Here is a 20,318-nt window from a genome sequence, read left to right on the forward strand (position 1 = left end):
GGCTAGTCAGAAGTTGAGCTGGGGTTGGTTTTTGTTGTTGCTGTGGTTACCATTAGTGTACCACTGACTTCAAATTCCTATGACCTTACCTTATGCTTACAGGGGGGCTGATTTGCCAGAAGGTTTCTCAGTGTTCCATTCCCACCTTCAGCCTTAGGCCTTTTGTACACACCTCAAAGACGGTCTCTCTCCATGTTCTTGCCCCTCTTCCTATGTAGACTGTTTTGTGTTACTTGTGCTTGTTAGCCTGGGGTAGGGATAGGGCTGGTTCTCTCTTGTCTCTATCCAGCCGCAGACTGAGGCAGACTGTGTCCCTGCATCTCAGGAGTGGGGCTTTGCTTTTCTAGTTGTGGGCGACTTCAAATGTTTGGGCCCTGAATGGCTTCCTGCCCCTCCCTCGGGAGGTTTTTCTTTTCCCTTCCCACAGCTGCAGTGGGTCTTCACCTGTACCCTGGAGGCAGCAAGATTTGCTGTACCTCCCCAGCTGGCTTAAAGCTTTTGTTCCTTAGGGAAAAAAGTTTCCACCAGGGCTTCATGCCTTTCCTATAGCGGCGAACACACTTCCTTTCCAAGCCTGCACCACAGGAAGGTTTCCTTCAATACCTCTTCCTGCGCTGCCTCTGATTTTTCTCATGAGCGCATGGGGAGCTCCAAGGAGAGGAGCTAACATGTAGGTAGCAATCTCCCTTGTGTCTGCGACCCCGGGAATCTCCATTCTCACTCTAGACCACTCTTGGTCTATTGCAACCAGATAAAAATTTCTGTAGGACTCTTACTTGCCTTAGTTGTTCATGCCTATTGTCTCTGTGTGGTAGAAACACAATAGAATGGTGTACTACCGTGCATCTCTTTCCAACTCCACGTTCAGCGACATAAGGTTGGCTGGTAGCCTGAATTGGCCATGGTGGGAGTATTTATGCCACAGAAATCAGTAAATGCTACAAATGTGGGCTTCCCCCCTACCCCAAGAGCCAATTGTTAACCATTTACCAGAACACCACCATTTGGGGAAACCCCACAAGGTTGACCGTGGAGATTGGTGCCTTTGGTGAGTGGCTCAGCAGCCTTCTGGGACGGGTAGGACTCAGCAAGGTCACAGTGGCTGTGCTCATGTCGTCTCCTCTGCAGGGCAGTCACCAGGACACTCACCCTGGGGAGGCCCCGCCATGTTGGTGCTGGTGTGGATTCATGCTGCTGCCCTCTCTCCCTCCTTTGTTCCCCTCAGAGCGCAGCCAGGATAGCACGGCAGTGGCGCTCTCGGACTCCAGCTCGACACAGGACTTCTTTAATGAGCCTGCCAGCTCATTGGAGGGCTCTCGGAAACTCTATGTGGAGAAGAAGCTGCCTGTTCCCAGTATCCAAGTGGGCCCAACTGGTAAAGACCTTCAGGGGCCCACAGAGGAAAGAGGTATGAAGACCTAGCTTGGTGTGTTTAGAACTGCTTCGGTGGAATGGCCTGCGACAGTCTGGGCAGTCTGAAGAAGGTGGGCTCCCGAGTGGCCCAGGTCCTGTCTGGCTCCTGTCCTCACACCTCCACCTGCTGCTCTGGGGCCTCAGTTGGGCAAGTCGCTCGCCTCCCTGGGCCTCTGCACTCCCTGTAGGGTGGGAGGGAGCCCAAGGCCTGCGCCCGGAGTTGTGAGGATTAAGGGAGGTGGCTCAGGAAGGCATTCACACCGTGTCTGGCACACAGTGTGTTCTCAGTGGCACCTGTCGTTGTTGTTATGACCCCACCGTGGCAATATGGGAAAACCACATCCATGACGTGAGTGCCCTGGATTTTTTTCTTAAATACCTAGTTATTAAAAAAAATCTTTGGATCCTAAATGTCACCAATGTGTTTTCTTTTTAGTGTGAATCATACCAGGCCTCTAGGAAAAAGTGCCTCCCTTTTCAGTCAGGAGGCCCTGATCTAACCCCATGCCTGGCTCTCGTGGGGTCCCCGGGCTCCCTTTGTGGAAACCAGTGGGCAGAGCCCCACACCCAGCTCGCAGGAGAGTGCTGGCAGGCTGGATATCTGCGGCACTCCTCTGGGGCTGCCGCTGGGCAGCTGGCCCTGGGTTTTGAGAGCTCTCCCACCCGGACCAGGACTTGATAAACAATAACAACCACAACAACCCAGACCCATGCTCAGCGGCCCTGTGCCAGGTGCTATTTTTTGTCCTCTCAACCACCCTAGGAAACAGCCCCGCGGCTCTTCCCATGTTACAGGTGAGACCTGAGATTCAGAGAGGGTTGGGAATTTATCCAGGGTTAGTTCGCACCCTTAACCTCTGCCCCATGCTCCCTCTCTGGGTGGGCTGGGAGGGGCAGGTAGGATTGGCGATGACCTCCCCTAGGACGTGTTTTTACAGGCCTTGGATGGGAGAGTCTAGGTTCAGGAGTTCACGTGTAGACGTGGCCCCTTCGTGCTGGGGATGGCCTGTCCTAGCTCTGTGTTCCTCACCAGCCTCCCCTAGCTGGCCTTAGCAGGTGGTGAGGCTGCATGCCCTGCAGGTTGGCAAAAGTGCCCCCATTAGGGTCAGGTAAGAGGACACAGAAAGTGAGACCAGTGCCCCACTCTCTCACTAGGCACTTACGCTATCTCAAACCGATGTTGACATTCTGCAACTAACATAAACATACCACAGGGAGCTTGAAAGGGGAAGGAACAAGTAACCTATAGTCCCAGCACTCTAATACAGCAACTCTTGTTCATGTCCAGTCTTAAAAATAAGATTACTTTAACTATTGGACAGGTGAGGCCTGTTGTCTGTGCTCCGTGGCCCATTAAGCAGCGAACTGCTGTGGGTGCTGTTGTGTCACCCCGTCCTCTCTCCACCATGTTTGGGGAAGTGGGGGATGCAGGTTGGGGTGCTGAGCTCAGAGAGAGTCAGCCGTGGTCTGACCTAGGCTGTGCAGGGCTTTCCAGACACACGAGGGGCATCCCACCCCTTCCCTCCTTCCATTCAGAGCCAATGGTTTAAGCAGACAGTGTAGGGGCTCACCACTGGTAAAGAAAGTTTGAGGGGCTCCTGGGTGGCTCAGTCAATTAAGTGTTGACTCTTGATTTCAGTTCAGATCACAATCTCACAGTTTGTGCGATCAAGCCCTGCGTCAGGCTCTGTGCTGTCAGCACAGAACCTGCTTGGGATACTCTCTTTCCCCCTCTCTTTCTCAAAATAAATAAATGTTTTCTCTCTCAAAATAAATAAATAAAACATTTTACCAAAAAGTAAGAAGGAAGTTCAAGTAGAACCATAGTCATGGCAGTAGCTCGTAGGCTTGAAGGGAAGCATCTTCTGTGGATACATCTCTCCACTCTAGGCCCAGCTTTTCCTGGTAACCGCAGTGAAGTTGGTGAACTTCCTGTTGGAAATTGGTGAACTTCCTGTTGGAGAGTTGGTACAGCAGAGAATGTGTTCTGAGCCCGTGCGAGGCAGACAGCATCGGGAGCAGTGCGCTTCTCCAGGCCTGGCCCTGGTTAGTGGTGGTCTCTGACACACTCTCCTCTGGGCTCCCAGTGGGCAGGAGCTCTGGCCACCAGGGCTCCCATGGTTTTTGGCGCCCTGCAGAGAGCCAGGATATGGTTCTGGGCCAGGGCTGGGTGTGTGCCCCTGGTGTGCTCCATACCCCAGCTCTTCAGGTGCACCCTCACGGACGGCCTTGCCCCCAGCCTGCTGCTTCTCTCACGGTCAGTGTCCCAGAGCTCACTCGCAAATTTCGTGGGAGTTGTTTGACAGCAGGGCACAATGGAGCCCAAGTCTGTGCCAGGCCCTGGGTGCTGAGCCGAAGCAAGAATGGTTCTGACATTCATACCCCTCCTGATGCCCAGGTGCCCTCCCTCCCGTGGCATCCAGCAGATGCCTCTTGACTTCTCCTTTCTGCTTTGTGTCAGGGTGCCTCCAGGAAGGAGCTTTCCCCACAAATGACTCTCCAGCTAGTTGAAGCTCACCTTCTTAGGAGTCAGAGCTTCAAAAAATGTCTAAAGTGAATGGAGCAACAGTAAAGGTTTATTTTGTTTTGTTTTATTTTTATTTTATTTTATTTTATTTTATTTTATTTTATTTTATTTTATTTTATTTTATTTTATTTTAGAGAGGGAGAGAGCACGTGAGTCAGGGAGAGGGGCAGAGGGAGAGAGAGCCTGACCTGGGGCTTGATCCCATGACTCTGGGATCATGGCCTAAGCTGAAATCAAGAGTCAGACGCTCAACTGACTAAGCCACCCAGACCCAGACTAAGTCTGAAGGTTTATTTTTTTAATAGAGGGAAAAGCTGCCCAAATTTCATTCTCTAAACAGAAGCGAACTCTGTTAATTACTCTGAGGGCAGCATAGTTTGTCAACAGCCTATGTGGTCCTGACAGTGGACACGGGTGTCCAGCCCGGGCCCTCCCTGCTACCTGGACCCGGGGCAGGATATGGGCCAAGGGTGCTGGTACAGCTACCAGCCACTTTGTTCAGGGACCACCATCCCATGGCTGCACCTGCCTCTTCTAGGTCAAGTAGAGGCCTGGTGATGATGCCTGAGTGCCTTGCACAAGGCAGGGGTGGCAGTGGCAGAGTGGGAGGTGGCCTGGTGTGTGCACTCTGGGCATGCTAAGCCAGTCCTCATTGCCAGCAGCAGCACCAGAGTGGCCAGAGCATTGCCTTGCTTGCTTTTTATCTTTAGGACGAAGTCTCCTCACTTTTATTGCTGCCGGGGTTAGGACTAGGCATCCTAGCTGGGAAGCACCATGTGGGCTTATTGACGTTTCTGACTTCCCCCCTTTCTTCCACTAATGTGACCTGTGAGGCTCTTTCAGCCGTGGAGTGGACACTGTGTGTGAGGCACATCACCCATGTCTCCTGCACCTCTTCAGGCCACCCAGATCCCTGAGTAGCTAGGTTTTTCATTCACTCTGGCATCACTACTTTTTTTCCCTTTTTTAATGTGTTTTCAGACATGCCTTCTGACCTCTCTTTGGATAAATTCTTGACCCTGTGCTCACTTTCCATAGGAGATGTGTTCCTGTGTGTCTTGGTGTGTGAGCACACACTTAGCACCTTATTTGAGCCCTTGGGAGGTCTTTATCTTCATCCTATTTCCCCATCTCCCTTATGCCTAGCACAGGGCTGGGCCCAGAGTCGTTGAGAACGTGTTTGTTGAGCCCCATTTGAAATGTGTCCCTTGAATTGAACACTAGAAATCAGGCACATTTGTAAGGCAGTGATGTCCCCGTAAGATGCCAGCCCTGAGCAGACTCCTAGTTGCTGTCATTGTGCTCTGAGTGGGGTGCCTGTGGGACCTAAGTGGTTTCCTGAGCTCCCCTGAGAAGAGAGCACAGTGTCAAGATCAGATGTGACCTGCTTTTCAGTCATTCATTCGGCTTCAAACTAGACCCTGTGCTAGGCTCTGGGCAGTGGGGGAGGGGGAGACACCCGTGCATAAATGCAGTGGGATTGGTGACATCAGAGAGGTGGGCACACAAGGCACTCTGCAAACCCCACCTTGGGGCCCAGGAGGCCTGCAGGAGAAGGTGACAGTGAGTGGAGTCCTGAAGGATGAGAGTGAGTGGGTGAGGCAGGGGAGGGTGTGCAGACGGTGAGTCCAAAAGGAACAACAGTGTTCCCAATGGGAACAACCATGTTCCCAATGGTTGGTTTCAAGGTGTGAGGCCCAGAGGGTAGGTAGGAGGGATGACAGGACTGACAGGAGGTAGCCTTGCGTGCTGTGATGAGCAGCTTGGCTCTGTCTTGCTCAGATTCTTTCCTTAGCAAAAAGAACTCGATGTGCACCTGATGTCTTTTTGCTTAAACCTGATGATGGTTTTGCTTAGGGGAACGTGGGACCTTAGTCCTTGACCACTCTTCCCTACCGCAGCAGGCCCCAGCCTCCTTTTGGCTGCCACTACAGTTGGAAAAGGTTGACAGGCTGAGGACAGGAAGGAGCTCAGCCCACAGTGGCTGACAGGCTTCAGCATTAGTGCCGGGCTACTTCTCTGGCCTCCTCCAGGCAGGCCTTGCCAAACTCCTGGGTGCCTGACAGGCCACCTTCCCCTCACTGCTTGCCTCCATCCTCTTCCTTCAATCCTTCCCTCCTGGGCCAGTCTCCTTCTCCTGCAGCCCCTGCCACCCAGCTTGGGCTCTCCTGTGTGTGAGCTCTTGGTTCACGCGCAGTAGCAGCAGCAGCTCTGGAGAAGGATGTCGGGTAGGCTGTGGGCAGAGGTGCTAAGCGGCAGAGCAGGTGCAGTTCTTTGTGCGCCTTTCCTGGCTGTTTTATTCCATGGTTGTGGCAGCCACACCTTCCTTCTGTGGACTGCTTCCCCATGCACCTGCATAGGCCTAGGAGGCGGGACAGCCTTGTGCTGCCATTCAGAGGGGGGACTCAGAGCCCCGCTTGCCACCCCCACCGTCTGCAGCTTCGGGGCCCCTCTGCTGCATGCCAGCTGGGACATCCTGTTTCACAGGGGAGGAGAGTGGGAGGCTATGGAGGCCTCAGCCAGCAGGGGCAGAGCCAGCACCAGGCCCCATGCCTCCTACTGGGTCTGTTGGGTCCAGCAGCTGCGTAGCAAGGGCACAGACTTAGCTGTGCCTTTCACCTCAGTAAGATTACTCTTTCCTCCTGCGGGGGCAGGGATTAAAACTGAGGTGACTTTCTTTTTCTTCTCACCCACAGGGAAAACTGAGGAGTCCTTGGAGAGCACGGAAGGCTTCCGGGCCACAGAGCAAGGCAGCCAGAAGCCTGCTGCAGACCCCCCGGCCTCTGCCTGCATTGCTGCCAAACCCCCAGCATCTGCACCTGCCCTGTGGGACGGGAGGAAGAGAGCGGACACCCTGGGGGAGCCCGCAGCCTTTCCCCAGGGGCTGCCGGCTGGGGCAGAAGAGCAGCGCCAGTTCCTCACTGAGCAGTGCATCGCCTCCTTCCGCCTGTGCCTCAGCCGCTTCCCCCAGCACTATAAGAGCCTCTACCGACTGGCCTTCCTCTACACCTACAGCAAGACCCACCGGGTGAGCGAGCTGCCAGCCCATGGGGGGTGGGAGAGGGGTTTGATCTTCCCAGGGCCCAGGAGCATCTCTTGAGTGTCGGTGGGCAGAACAAACCCAGGTGGGAGCTGCCAAAGGTCTTGGGTAGCGGTGCATGGGAGGGGTGGGACAGGAGAGATGCGGGAGGTGAGTCCACACAAGAGTGGTCCAGCTTTCCAGGTGAGAGTTGGTGAGGACCACGGGTCACAGGAGGGATCAAAGGAGGAGCGGGTATAGGGGCTGCTCCCAAAGCAAGATCACAGGCTCAGGTACTGCTGCGGGCTGAAGGGTGAGGGCCTACAGGCTCATCAGCTCTTGCCTGTGAGGGCCAGTGTGGCGACTCTTACTCCACTGTCCGGCTTCCTCTCCACTTCTGTTCACCTGTCCTCCTCAGCATGGCCCCACAGGCATATCCCCAGATGCCCTATAGAGGTCCTCCTCCTCTCTGGCCCAGGGCTTTGCTGCAGGCTCTGTCCCCTCTGGCCGCATCTTGCAGAGAGGCCTCCTCACCATCATCCTGCCCCTGGGCTCGCCTCTCCAGTACAGCTGCCAGAACCATCTTCACAGCCTCTGCTGCATGGGGGTTGGGTGCCGACAGCCTCCTCCAGCTCTTTTTGGAAAGCAGATGATGTAGCGATTCTTAACAGCTGTGCCCCAGGCTTAAGCTCTCTCAGGGACTTCCCAGCCAGACGGCTTCTGCTGGCAGGTAGCATCTGTGCAGGGAGTGTGGCATGTGTGTTCTTTCACTCTTCACTTACCCGGGAGGCACTGGAGACAGTGTCCTGGTCGTGGTGCCTGCCCCCATGGAGGTACATTCTAAGGGACAGGCAGATTGTAAAACACGGAAACAAGCAAATAAAGCTAGTCCCATTGTGACACATGCTAAAGAGAAGATAATGGGATGCACACAGGAGTGGGGGTGCTGCTCTGGCACCATGAAGGTACCCATTAATCTGAAACCTGTAGGGTGGCTGTGGCAGAGTGGGGGACAGTGGCAGTTTGGAGGACAGGGAGAGAGCCCAGATCAGGCAGATTGCCTGAGCATGTGGCAGTGTTGGGTGAGCCAAACTGGTGTGGGCAAGGGCCAGAGAGGGCCAGGGTGGTGGGGTTAAGCAGGGGCAGCCTTTGGAGTCTGTCTGTGGTCTCTATTTTCATCTGGCTCCCTTACTCAGTCAGGTCCTGGCTCAGAAACATCTTCCTCCCAGAGGCCCTCTGCCGGCCCCTTCTCACCAGCGTCTGTGGGACCTTTGAAGAACCAGGAAGGACAGTTGGCCAGAGAGATGGATCTTGGCTTGGCAATGGTTACATGACAGGAAGTTGTTACTTGATAGAATTCTGTTTGGGGGCTAGGCACAGGTAGGTGCCCTGTCACAGTTGTATCTGCCCCAAATGCTCACAGGGTTTGGTTGGTTTTTGTCAGAGCAGAACAGGGGGAGCTGGTGTTGGCAGGCTTGGTGAAGAAAGGGGTCTCACTCTGAGCATTGTCTCTCCTTCAGAGCATCTGACTTTTCTGGCTGCAACTGCCATGCCTCAGCCTGGGTCCCTCCCTGCACAGCCTGTATTTTGCAGTGGACCTTACCTCTAGTGCCCTAGGCCTTCTGAACCCAGGCAGGCAGACCTGGGTTTTAATAAAACCTCCTCTGCAGCAATCTTTAGGGGTGGCTGACACTGCCCCTGCCCCCTACCATGTTCCGGTGCTGCTTTGGGAACTTTCCTTCTTTTCCTCTTTTGGGAGCAGCAGAGCCCAGTGCAGGAACTCTCATGAGTCTCAGTTGGAAGGGACACTGGCACCCATCATCTGGATCTCCCCCACCTTGGGCATCCCCCTCTTTAGATGCTCCCTCAAGCAGTTGTGCAGCCCTTGCCAGCTGGGGTCAGCTCTTAGCAGGACTTGGAGTTTCCCAGGGTGAGCCAAATCTTCCCCACACGGTAGCAGGTGGCCTTCTCTAGAAGCCGATGCCATGACAGAATTTGGAGTGCAAGATGCCTATTAGGGACCAGCCACTGTGGAAAGGAGGGGAAGATGTGGGGTTGGATGGAGAGAGATTTGAGGGAGAGCCCCATTAAATGGCTTTAGTCTGAGCACAAAGGACCAGTGCATGTAAAGGGCCCCACCTGGTACCAAGCATAGTGCTATTTTCACAACCTGTCCCCTTGCTGGGTGAGTTTTTTAAAAGTAGAAAGCAGCATCTATGTCAAAAACATTAGAGAGGGGATAGCCACAGCTCTGCTAGCCTAAAACAAAAGCCATTTTGTGTGTTATTTCCCAGCTCTCGGGCACACACACCATTGACTGTCACTTCTGAGGCTCTAAGTACTCAGGTCGAGGAGGTGGGGATCTTGTTCTGTCCACTTTCCGTCTAGATACCTGGCTCAGGGGTAGTGATAGCCTGGGACTGGCTTGGGTAGTCTCGCCCCAGCCTAGCTGCTCCACTACTTACCCCACCATTAGAGCATCCATGCTCAGTTTGCCATTTTGCTATTTCGTCGAATGTCCCCCAGGTCATTTTGGTCATCCTGATGGTCTACAGGGAGGGTGGATCCCGGTCAATCCAGCCGTCCCTGTTGGTGGGAATGGAGGCTGCCTTGGCTTCCTTCCCAGAAAACCCTGCACAGCCATCAAGCTCTGTTTCTGTCACGGCTCTTCTGTTAGCTGCATTTCCAGCTTGGGTTCCTTGGCTTTCTGAAATGGAATGCTGGTCTTGATTCCGGAAGAGATCCCCTTCCTTACATAGCAATTGTGTGTGGGTGCCAGGTATGCTTCGGGAGCTCTCCAGGCTGCCACACCCTAGGCCCTGGTGCACCCGGGCAGCGCCACCGGCTTCTTTGCTTATTTCACTCAGAGACCTTTGCTGAGCAGCAGGTGTCACCCCAACTTGAATGGTAGGTTGTTAACACCTCACTGCACTGAGAGCCTGAGTTGGGGCTGACCCTGTCTGGGACATGCCATTGTCCTGGGGGCTGGGTATCAGCTTGTCCACAGATCTGGGGGACACAACTGGTGCTCTCACTGACTAATGCAGAACCATTAGCTGACAAGCAGCGACTGCTTTCCAAACACAGCTGTTTGGTAACAAATGCTTCCTGCTGTATATATTTAACAGCAACACATTTCTTCATAAAATCCGCCTGTGGGCTTGGCAGTGGCATTTTCCTATTGCCATCTTCTGGCTCAGTGGCCAACTGGCAGGAACATCCATCATCCCTGCCTTCAGAGAGACCCCGGGGGCTGTGCATATTGACTCTGGATCCCTCAGGTCTTTCAAGTGCCCCCAGCTAGAGCTCTGTTCAGTTCAGAGCCCCCCCCCCCCCCTTCCCATTCTAGGCCTTTATGGAGAGACTGCCCTCAGGACACAGGGAGCCACTTGCTTAGCTGCTGGCAGCAGAATTTCTGGGGGAGGGGGAGCGAATGTGGGCTCGCCTGGGTTCAGATCCTGGCTCTGCAGGGGTGGGGGGCTCCTCTCTTGTGATACTTGCACAGAATTATTGTGACAGTGAGGTGGGGGTTTGGGGCCCCATACACTGGCCCTCAGCCAAGATTCCTCCTCTCCCCTGCCATTGGGCCTCTCCCCAGGACTCCAGAGCCCATTTCCTCAATGTCAGCATCTCCCATGGCTCCTGGTCTCTCCACTAGACCTTCTGAGGGCTGAATCCACCCCTCAGGGACCCTTGATGCCTGTTTAAGGCCGCCCTCCTGCCCAAGGCTGGCTTTGTTGGGCACAGGCTAGCCCCTGCACTTCCCAAGGTGGGCCTCCCACTATCCTCCACTGAGGGCCAGGGGCACCTGAGGAAGCAGGACTCCCTAGAGCTCTCCACACCTTAGGGAAGATCACACATGCTGATGGCCATAAGGGCCCTAAGTCTAGCTATTGCATCACTTACAGTCACCAAGATTACACTCTTCTCCAGGATTTTGAGTCCTGTGCTGTCAGTCCATGCTTAGAAAAACCTGTGTCCTTGAGTCCACCTGAGCAGCCCAGGAGGGAAACCACATGGCATTGGGACCTTTCATCCTGAGAGTTCTGAAAGTCACTAATGGGATCCAGAAAGAAGACTGAGGCATGGGTGCCCCTGTCCCAGTTCCCCCTACCTGTTGTCTGTGGCTCAGCTGGGGAACTGAGCCCTTCAGCACCTCCTGCCACAAGTGGTCTAGGAGAGTGGATTATAAGATGGTCCCTAGAGCCATAGTCTTGAAAAAGAACAAACTTGGAGGACTCACACTTCCTGGTTTCAAAACTTACTGCAAATCTATAGTAATCTAAAACTGTGGAATATTATTCAGCCTTAAAAGAAGGAAATTCTGATACATGCTACAATGTGGGTGAACCTTGAGGACACTATGCTCAGTGAAATAAGCCCAGCACAAAAAATCAAACACTAGATGATTCCATATAGTGAGGGATCTAAAGTAGTCAAAATCAGAGAGACAGAAAGTGCAGTCGTAGTTGCCAGGGGTTAGGGGAGAGAATGGGAATTGTTTAATCAGTATAGAGTTTCAGTTTGATAAAGTGAAAAAGTTCTAGAGATTTGTTGCACAGCAATGTGAATATATTTAACACTACTTAACTGTACACTTTAAAATGGGTGAGATGAGGGACACCTGGGTGGCTCAGTCGGTTGAGCCTTCGACTTCGGCTCAGGTCGTGATCTTGCGGTTCATGGGTTTGAGCCCCGCGTCGGGCTCTGTGCTGATAGCTCAGAGCCTAGAGCCTGCTTTGGATTCTGTGTCTCCCTCTCTTTCTCTGCCCCTCCCCTGCTCACGCTCTGTCTGTCTGTCTCTCTCAGAAATGAATAAACTTAATAATAAATGAATAAATAAATAAAATGGGTAAGAGGATAAATTTTAGGTGTTTTGTGCCACAATTGAAAATAAACAGTGTGGGGGTGCCTGAGTGGCACAGTCGGTTTAGCATCTGACTCTTGGTTTCCGCTGAGGTCATGATCTTGTGGTTTCATGGGTTTGAGCCCTGCATCGGGCTCTGTGCTGGCAGTGCAGAACCTGCTTGGAATTCTCTCTCTCCCTCTCTCTCTAGCCCTCCCCCACTTGTGTTGTCTCTGTCTCTCTCAAAATAAATAGAAAAATTAAAAAAAATAAACAGCGTGGTACTAGTTTAAGCATAGATGTATAGATCAACGGAATAGAACTGGGAGCCCAGAAACAAAGGCATACATCTATGGTCAATTGATTTTTGACAGGGGTGCCAAGATACTTCAGTGGAGGAAAGGACAGTCTTCTTAACAAATGGTGCTGGGATAATTGGATATCCACATGCAAAAGAATGAAGTTGGACTCCTGCTTCGCACCATGTTCAAAAATGAACTCAAAATGTATCAGAGAGCTAAGCTTCAGAGCTAAAAGCTATAAGACTCTTAGAAGAAAACATAGATGTCAATCTTCATGACCTTGGACTAGGCACAGGTGACAAATAACAAATCAATAATACAGTAGTAACAATAATAAACAGGACACCATCAAAATTAAAAGCTCGTGCTTCAAAGGACATTACTGAAACGAAGATGGTCCACAGAAAGGGAGAAATATTTATAGGACACACGCAGGCATACCTCGTTTTACTGTGCTTCACTTGACTGCACTTTGCAGATACTGTGTTTTTTACACATTGAAGGTTTGTGACAACCTTGTGTTGGGCAAGTCTTTTGGCACTGTTCTGGCAGCATTTGGTCACTTTGTGTCTCTGTGTCACATTTTGGTGATTCTCGCAAAAATTCATACTTTTTTCGTTATTATTATAGTGATCTGTGATCAGTTATTATGACTTGCCGAAAGCTCAGATGGTGGTTAGCAATTTTTTGCAATAAAGTATTTTTAAATTAAGATATATGCGTTGGGTTTTTTTAGACATAATGTTGTTGACACATAATAGACTATAGTATAGCATAAACATAAATCTTATATGCACTGGGAAAACAAAAAGTTCATTTGACTCACTTTATTTTGATATTCACTTTATTGTGACTCGAACTGAATCCACAATATCTCTGAGTATGCTTATATGTGGTAAGGGACTTGTACCTAGAATATATTAAAAAAAAAACCCAAAACCTTACAACTAAATAATTAAAAGCCAACCCAATGTAAAAGTAGGCAAAGGATCTGAATAGACATTTCTGCAAAGAAGATATACAAATAAATGGCAAATAAGCACAGGAAAGATGCTCAGTACCATTAGCCATTAGGGAAATGTCAATCCAAACCACGTTGAGAATACCACTTCACACCTGCTAGGCTGGCAGCCTCTCCTGCTGGGGGTCTGGGGGTGCAGGAGCAGCCACTGCCCTGTTGGCAGTTCTGGGGGGGGGGACAAGGGAGTTGGGCACCAGGACTGTGTCTCCTGTATAGAGACCAGAGTTTGTGAACACTGGTGGTGCTTTCCAGGGCTGGTTTCCTCTGTGGAGGGGCCTCTTGTTTGGGTTACTGCCTCGCCTAAACTTCTTCGTTTTGTGCTTGTCGTTCGGTCTTAACTTGGGGAATGTTCTTCCTGTTCTTTGCTCCTGCGGTCCTCCCAGGTCACTTGATGTCTTAAGAGAAAGGCTGAGAAGCACATACCAGCGTGGAGTTGAGACAGGCCGGCCCGGGCAGCTCCTCGGTATTGTTTCTCACAGCACCCTGCCCAGCAGGGCGAGCAGGAAACTGAGGCTCAGAGGGGATAGCAGCTTGTCTCAGACCCCTTGGTGAGGATGTTGCAGGGCCTGTACTCTGCCCCGAGGAGTTGGCCAGCTGATGAGGGCCTCTAGGACTCAGATCTTTATTCTGCTTCTACTTTCCTTTTGGGAGAGACTGAGGCCTAGCCTAGGTCCTTCACCTGGCCAGGTGTGTGGATGCCCAGCTTCTTGCTAAAGCCCCACGGCAGCTGCCTGGCAGCATCAGGCTGAACCAGGAAATGTTTACTAAGAGCCCTTGTGTGACAGGCTGGTGGTTTAGCAGAAGCAAGGCTGTCCTACCAGCCCACTGTGAGAGCGGTGGCCACACAGTAATTGGGCTGCTGCTGGTCAGTGTGGCAGGAGTCAGGTAGTGAGCTGGAGCTGGAAGTGAGGAAGGAGAGGAGAAGGGCCTGTTCTATGGGAGAGGCCACCTTCCTGGGGCTCGGCAGACAGCCAGTTTCTGGGCCCCAGGCTGTGACTCTGCTCATCTGGCCCCAGCACTGCCCGAGTCAAGGCTTGGCCTTCATTCGACCTGTGCGTGACCAAAAGGTTTTCCTCCCACTCTCCTGGACGGGCGTGAGCCTTGCTGGCTCTGCTGTGGGATGAAACCCACCTTTTGCTGTGTGGCTTCACACACAGCAGCCGGAGCAGCTCTCAGATACAGTTAGCACCCTGTTGTCACCAAGAGGTGACACCCAGGTGAGGATTGAGGTGTGAGATGGGGAAGGGGCTACTCAGCCTGCTTTGATCATAGGCATGACTCCCAGACCCTATGATTAGAGTGCCTCCCCGTCCCACCACTTGTCCCCTTGCCAGCATGCATCCTGGAACCTGAGCCACCCCTCCCGAGGGCCAGCTCCCAGAACCTCACTTGTACTCAGCCAGCTAGCCAACTGGCTTCCAGTTTCAGTCCTGTGGACAGGTTTCTTAAGCTGTCAAGTGGAGATGACAGCACCTTGGTTATAGGTTTTCTTGTGAGGAAAAGTGAGTTAATGCTTTTTTGCCAGCTGGGAAACATATATACCAATGACAAGAGCAGCCTGTCTTGCAAGCCCCACATGCACTCTGCTTTGATGGGAGCAGAGGCCACTCACTCTGAGCAGTGCTCTGTCCCTGTCCCAGTGTACTCCCGCAGGCAGCTACACAGCATCGTGGCCAAGCCCTGTTACAGTGCATCCTCCTGATGGCATATGGTGGGATGGTGGCCTGGCCGCTCTGGCCTAGTCATACCTACTTCTCTGGCCCAGAGCCTTTGTGGGGTGAGCCCAGGCCCCAGTGTCTGTTTAGGACTTGTTTGGTTTGAAGCTACCTCCTACCAGAAGAGTCCCAGCAGTACTGCTTCTGCCTGTAATCTCCAGAAAAGTCACTGACATTTGACTTGGGAGTCAGTTTATGCTCTGGTGTGAGCTAGGGCAAGAGTCTAGCCAGCTGGGCCGTGAACCTCTGCCCTCAGCCATCTGTCGTGGGTAGTTTCCCACCCGCCTGTGCCACTGGCACGTGTGGAACCTGCAGAGCCGGCTTAAACAAGAGGGTCCGTGAGGAAGGCTGTGTACTATCTGACTGGGTGGGTGTGAAGGGAGTCCTCTAGGCTGTGACACAGCCGCCCCCGGCGCAGCCTGCGAGATCCTGCTGCATACATGCAACTCAGTGTCCCAGGAACAGGTGGCATTCCCGGCCAGACAGCAGGACCAGGCATGAGGAGGGCATGCCGACCATCCCTTCAGTCCCTGTTCCCTTTCTGTATACGCAAAACGATGCTGTGCCCCAGGCTTCCCACACAGAAGCCCTGGGCTGCTGCAGATCCTGGCCAGCCAGGCTCTTGTTAAGCTTTCTGTGATTTACAAAATGAAACTGAAGATTTTTCTCAACTTTGGGATCTCAATAATGCATTCCAAAGTCTCTGCAACATGGTTTGAAGATTTTGCTGTACCTTTGGGTGTCAGAAGAGAGAGCACCGATGGTCTGCATTAGGCCCACTGCTTTCCTTGTCCTCTCTCAGGAAAGAGGAGGGATCTGGATCCCAACAGTTCGAATGGGTTGAGTACTCCACTAGCAGCATCCGGTACAGATAATACTCAGTTTGGAAAGAAAACAAACTACCACCACCTCATCATCCCGCAGACCGCTACGTGGCAGAACTCCTTGTATTTTAGTGTCGTCCCCTCGTTGTCCCCTCGGCATGGTTCCTATGCATCTCTGCGGGTTCATTCATTCAGCAGCTGTCCCCTGTGTTGTCATGTGCCAGGCCCTGTGTGAGGTGCTGGGATACAGTGGTGTACACAGCAAAACCCCTCCCCTCGAGTGCACACAGAGGGAATGGAGAGTAGAAACATGCCTGATGGCGGTTAATGATGTGTCTGGAAGAAAGAGAAAGCTGCTAAGGGGGTGCAGTGGGGGAGTGCAGCTATTTAGGCAGGGAGGTCTGGGAAGGCCTCTCTAAGCACAGACCTGAAACTGGTGAGGGAACTAGCCAAAGGAGAGGCTTCTGGGTGGACAGCACAGCCAACACATGTGCCTTGAGACAGGAGCGGCCCTGGTGGGCCAGAAGCCCGTGTGACCGGCTGGGCAGTGAGGAGAGGGGAAGAAGATGCAGTCAGAGCTCCTGAGGGCCTGATCGGGCAGGGGGGAGTTGTGGGGCAGCTTTTGAAGTGAGGTGAGAGCTACCACAAGGTTGTGTGTGAAAGACTGGCTGCTGTGTAGAGAGTAAAGGGATTTGCCCCAGTCACAGGCCTTCGATGGCTCCATCCTGCTGCTAATCCGAAGAGCCTTAATGAAGGAGGCATTTACAGTGGCCTGGGTGGAGACCAGGAACCCACAGGGCAGGGCTAGTGCAGGGCCCTGGGCCAGCCCTGGGGCGCCTCAGCTGCAGGCTGCCTGTCAGAGCTTTTGGTCCTTGGTGGCCGACCCTCAGCACAGGCGGAGGGAGGGAGCTCAGGAAAAATGCTCTGCTCTCATCCCTGCCCTACTCTCTGCTCTCCCACTGGTGCCGCTGGCTGGTCAGACCCACCCAGCAGCAGGGGGTGCACCTCTGTCCTGGCTCTTCAGGTCGGTGTGGGGAGGGCAGATGAGCACTGGCACACTTTGCCAAGTTCAAGGGCAAGTCCAGGTTCTTGGAGAAGATGTGGGAAGGCCCGGCTTGGCAGGGGGAGGAGGCTGCATGGGCAGGGGTGCTCTCCCCAGGACACAGGTGGGGAACTTAGTGCGTCTGTAGACAGCTGCTTTCCTCTGCTATCGTTGGTGTTCTCCAACTGACCCTAAGAGTGGCCTCATGGTCACCGCCACCCGCATCCTTCAAGTGGGCAACCAGGGCTCCAGGAGGCTATAGGACTCTCCCAAGACTGCCAGGCACTCATTCATTTATTCCTTCAACAAACTTCATTGTGTACCACTCACTGCATGCCCTTGTGGAGAACTGCCAGGCAAACCTAGGGCTTCTGAATTACTGTTTTGAAGGAAGAACAGAGAAGGGTGTCTTGAAAGACAGACTTCATGCTCCAGTCTGCCCAGCACATGAGTTTCCAAGCAGTCCCTTTTCCTATAGATTCCTTGAATAAAGGAGCCCAGGGTGATGGTTCTGTCCCAGCACTCCTGCCTCCAGTCCTGGGCGCACCAGTCCTGGGCGCACCAGTCCTGGGCGCACCAGTCCTGGGCGCACCCCCCATCCCCCCACATACTGCCGTACCTTCCTTTCTCAGCACTTCAGACCTTCTCACTCCTTTCACTCTTTTTCCAATATCTGTTGTATTCCTTCTGTGGACCCCTGCTGACCTAGCCCCTGAGGAGCCATCAGTCAAGAAGTCACATGGTGCTCCTGCCCTCACAGGGCTGATGAGAGGGGGCAGACAGCAAAAGCATCAGAGAGTCAGCAGAAGAGGCTGTTTAAGGTGACCATGGGACTGTGGGGACGGTATTAGGGGGGCTGGTGGGGGTGGGGTGAGATGGTGCCTGGCTGAGAGACCTGCAGGGACCAAAGTAGGGGCAGAGGTAAGTGTGGCTGGAGAGCCACACGTGATGGGGGAGGGGAAGGAGAGAGATGAGCCTGAGTGTGTGCAGGTAAACTGAGGTATGGAGCTGGCTCTCACTCTGAGGGAGCTGAGGCCTTCAAGCAGAGGAGTCAGGAGGGTCCCTCTGTCTTATGCCAGGCAACAGGCGGTGGAGGACATTGAGGTACCATATGCTTCTGGGGATTCTTCTCCCTGCCTCTCAGCAGGGCTCTGCCCTCCATCTGCCCCTTGTTAGGGCATAGTGCATTCTGCCATCTGTCAGAGGAGGGTGTGTGCACTAAGCCTCAGGGGGCCAATGAATCCCAGGAAGATTGGTGCTGTTATCTGGCAAGTGGCCCCATGGTGTTTCTCCCATTCCCAGAGGTGACAGTAAGCCGAGGCTCCGGGCCAGTGGCGTGTTGACAGCTTGCTCAGGGCCTGAGACCAGGCTGCCTTGGAGCTGTCCCTGGTGGCCAGCTAGGCTTCAAGCACATAGCATGACCTCAGGCAGATTTGTAAAGTGACTTGTCCACCCTGGGGTGAGGGTGCACGATAAAAAGTCCAGGCCTTGGAGTCTTCCGTTCCTGGACCGGAGTGCAAGCCTGGCTCTGCCACTGACTTCCTGGCTTGGGGGCCTCGGACCAACTCTTGGACCTCTCTGAGCCTAAGTTTCCTCTTTGGTAAACTGGCACTTACATAGGATGAGGAGTTCTGTGCTGTTCTTAGCCAGGTGGCCTGGTGCCTCTCGCCTCCCCATAGCATGAAGCTGCAGGGCAAACTGCAGTACAGGTGTGTCATGGTGGGTCAGCTCTCCCTGCCCCTCCACTCCCCTCCCAGCCTGGCACTTGTCAGTTACTGGGTAGGTTTCTTGATCGCTATCAGCTCCCACCGGGGCCTCAGACATGCATTAGCTAAGGTCTCTTCTGAGCCGTCTGGACACTGTGTGCCTTTGCCATCGATCAGCTCTCTCTAGCAGGCCAGGGAGATGGCTGGGGAGCCTTGCTCTCTGCCGGTCTGTGGGGGCCAAGTCTGCAGGAGGCTAATTGACAATCCTGATCGGGTTTGGCAGGCCCATGCTTTCTGCACTCTTCTCAAGTGGCTGATTTTCAGGTCTCTAAGAGTGCTGGGACCTCTCCCGCAGCCACCTCCCTTCCTGGTCCTCTACCTTCCGCCTGACTGTTCCAGTGGGAAGGGCCATCTTGGTGCAGATGTCATCGGAGAAGCTGCAGAGTGGTAGCAGAAACAGAAGCCATAGAGGGATGTGTGTCCCTGTCCCATAGCCTTAGTGCCTGGAATGACACCTGGCTCAGGGAAGCAGGGTCCCCTCACTCTCTCCACCCTGGTCCTGGTGCTGTTCTCTTGCACGTGTCCCCAGCCACATGGAAGTCTCTGTTGGGTTTTATTTTCTTGATGTTCTTATTTTTTTTTTAATGTTTATTTATTTTTTAAAGAGAGAGACAGACAGAGAGTGAGCGGGGGAGGTGCAGAGAGAGAGGGAGACACAGAATCTGAAGCAGGCTCCAGGCTCTGAGCTGTCAGCACAGAGCCCAACACGGGGCTCGAACCCGCAAATCGTGAGATCATGACCTGAGCCGAGGTCTGAGGCTTAACTGACTGAGCCACCCAGGCGCCCCTATTTTCTTGATGTTCTTAAGAGAACAGCCACCATGGAGATGCTTCTTCGAGCCTTACTTCCCCACCCCCCTCAGACTGCTGCTACTTTTTAAAGGGGTCAACTGGGTACTTCCCATAAGTCCCAAAGGAGCCCCAGAAGAGGCTTTTATGGCATGGCTCTGGGCGTACTGCAGCTCCATCTGGTGTCGTCTCCTGTAGGGGCTTCGCTGACCTACTTAGGCTGGACCAGAGGTGGGTCTCCTTTGTGCCCTATCTCCATGGTCACGGTCAGGTGGGCTCACCTGTCATGTTCAAAGTGCAGGTATTGGTCTTCTGTCTCACGTCCCTTTCTGTGAGGGTCTCCTTCGTGGCTGATTAGACTGGCAGCCTCTCACATCTCACCCGGGAGAGACTTTGAACCAAGTGGCACTGAGACCAAGGGATCATGGCTGAGTACTGATACAGGTTGTGAGCCTCACTCCTGGGCTTCCTGCTGGAGGTCTGAAGCTTTATCTTCTCTTTGAATCCTGTGTCCTGGAGCCCAGAGGAGCCCTGATCAGCTTGAACTAATCTGAGTTGGATTTTATTCTTGTTATGAAGCATGCCCGACCCATGCTGTTTCCCTGCTTCGTGCTCAGTTCGTCCATGGCTAACCCTCCCTCCCCTGGCAGAAGCATCAGGCCAAGCTTGTAACCAACCTCAGGAGGCTTCTGAATGGACTGGTCTGGGAGGCGGGGTCTCTGAGCCAGACTTCTGGGCACAGCTCTGGACATTGGAATGTGAACTGCAGGTTCATGCCCCCTGGGGCATTGAAGCTCAAAAGTTGAAGGCTGGGACTGAGTGACTGAGTATTCACTCTTCCTGTGTGGGGCAGAGTGGCCCCTGTGCTCCTGGTCAAGGGTCAGGGACTGTTGCTTCCCAGGTAGCCCCTCCTTAGCCTGTTTCTGCCTCCCCCACAAGGGGGCAGAGAGGAGGTACCTCAGCCTTCAGGAAGCCTAATCATTCACCATGAATGGCTGTAGCATCAGTCTTCGAGGCCCTAGAAAGACCTGAGAGTGCTGGAGAAGTGATGTCT

General features: G+C 53.2%; 1 protein-coding gene across 1 annotated transcript in view; it reads left to right on the top strand.

Annotated features, from left to right (window-relative positions):
- The window catches only part of CABIN1 (calcineurin binding protein 1), a 154,584-nt gene that overhangs the window by 85,923 nt on the left and 48,343 nt on the right, over positions 1-20,318 (top strand). Inside the window, exons 27-28 of the mRNA XM_047088073.1 lie at positions 1,226-1,408; positions 6,637-6,968. Of these exons, the coding sequence (XP_046944029.1) occupies positions 1,226-1,408; positions 6,637-6,968 (515 nt within the window). The remainder of the gene's footprint in view (positions 1-1,225; positions 1,409-6,636; positions 6,969-20,318) is intronic.

The sequence above is a fragment of the Lynx rufus genome, unplaced genomic scaffold (genome assembly GCF_022079265.1).
Source record: "Lynx rufus isolate CCGP_SWC_20201006 ecotype Redwood Valley unplaced genomic scaffold, mLynRuf1.p SCAF_24, whole genome shotgun sequence".
Classification (NCBI taxonomy): Eukaryota; Metazoa; Chordata; class Mammalia; order Carnivora; family Felidae; genus Lynx; species Lynx rufus.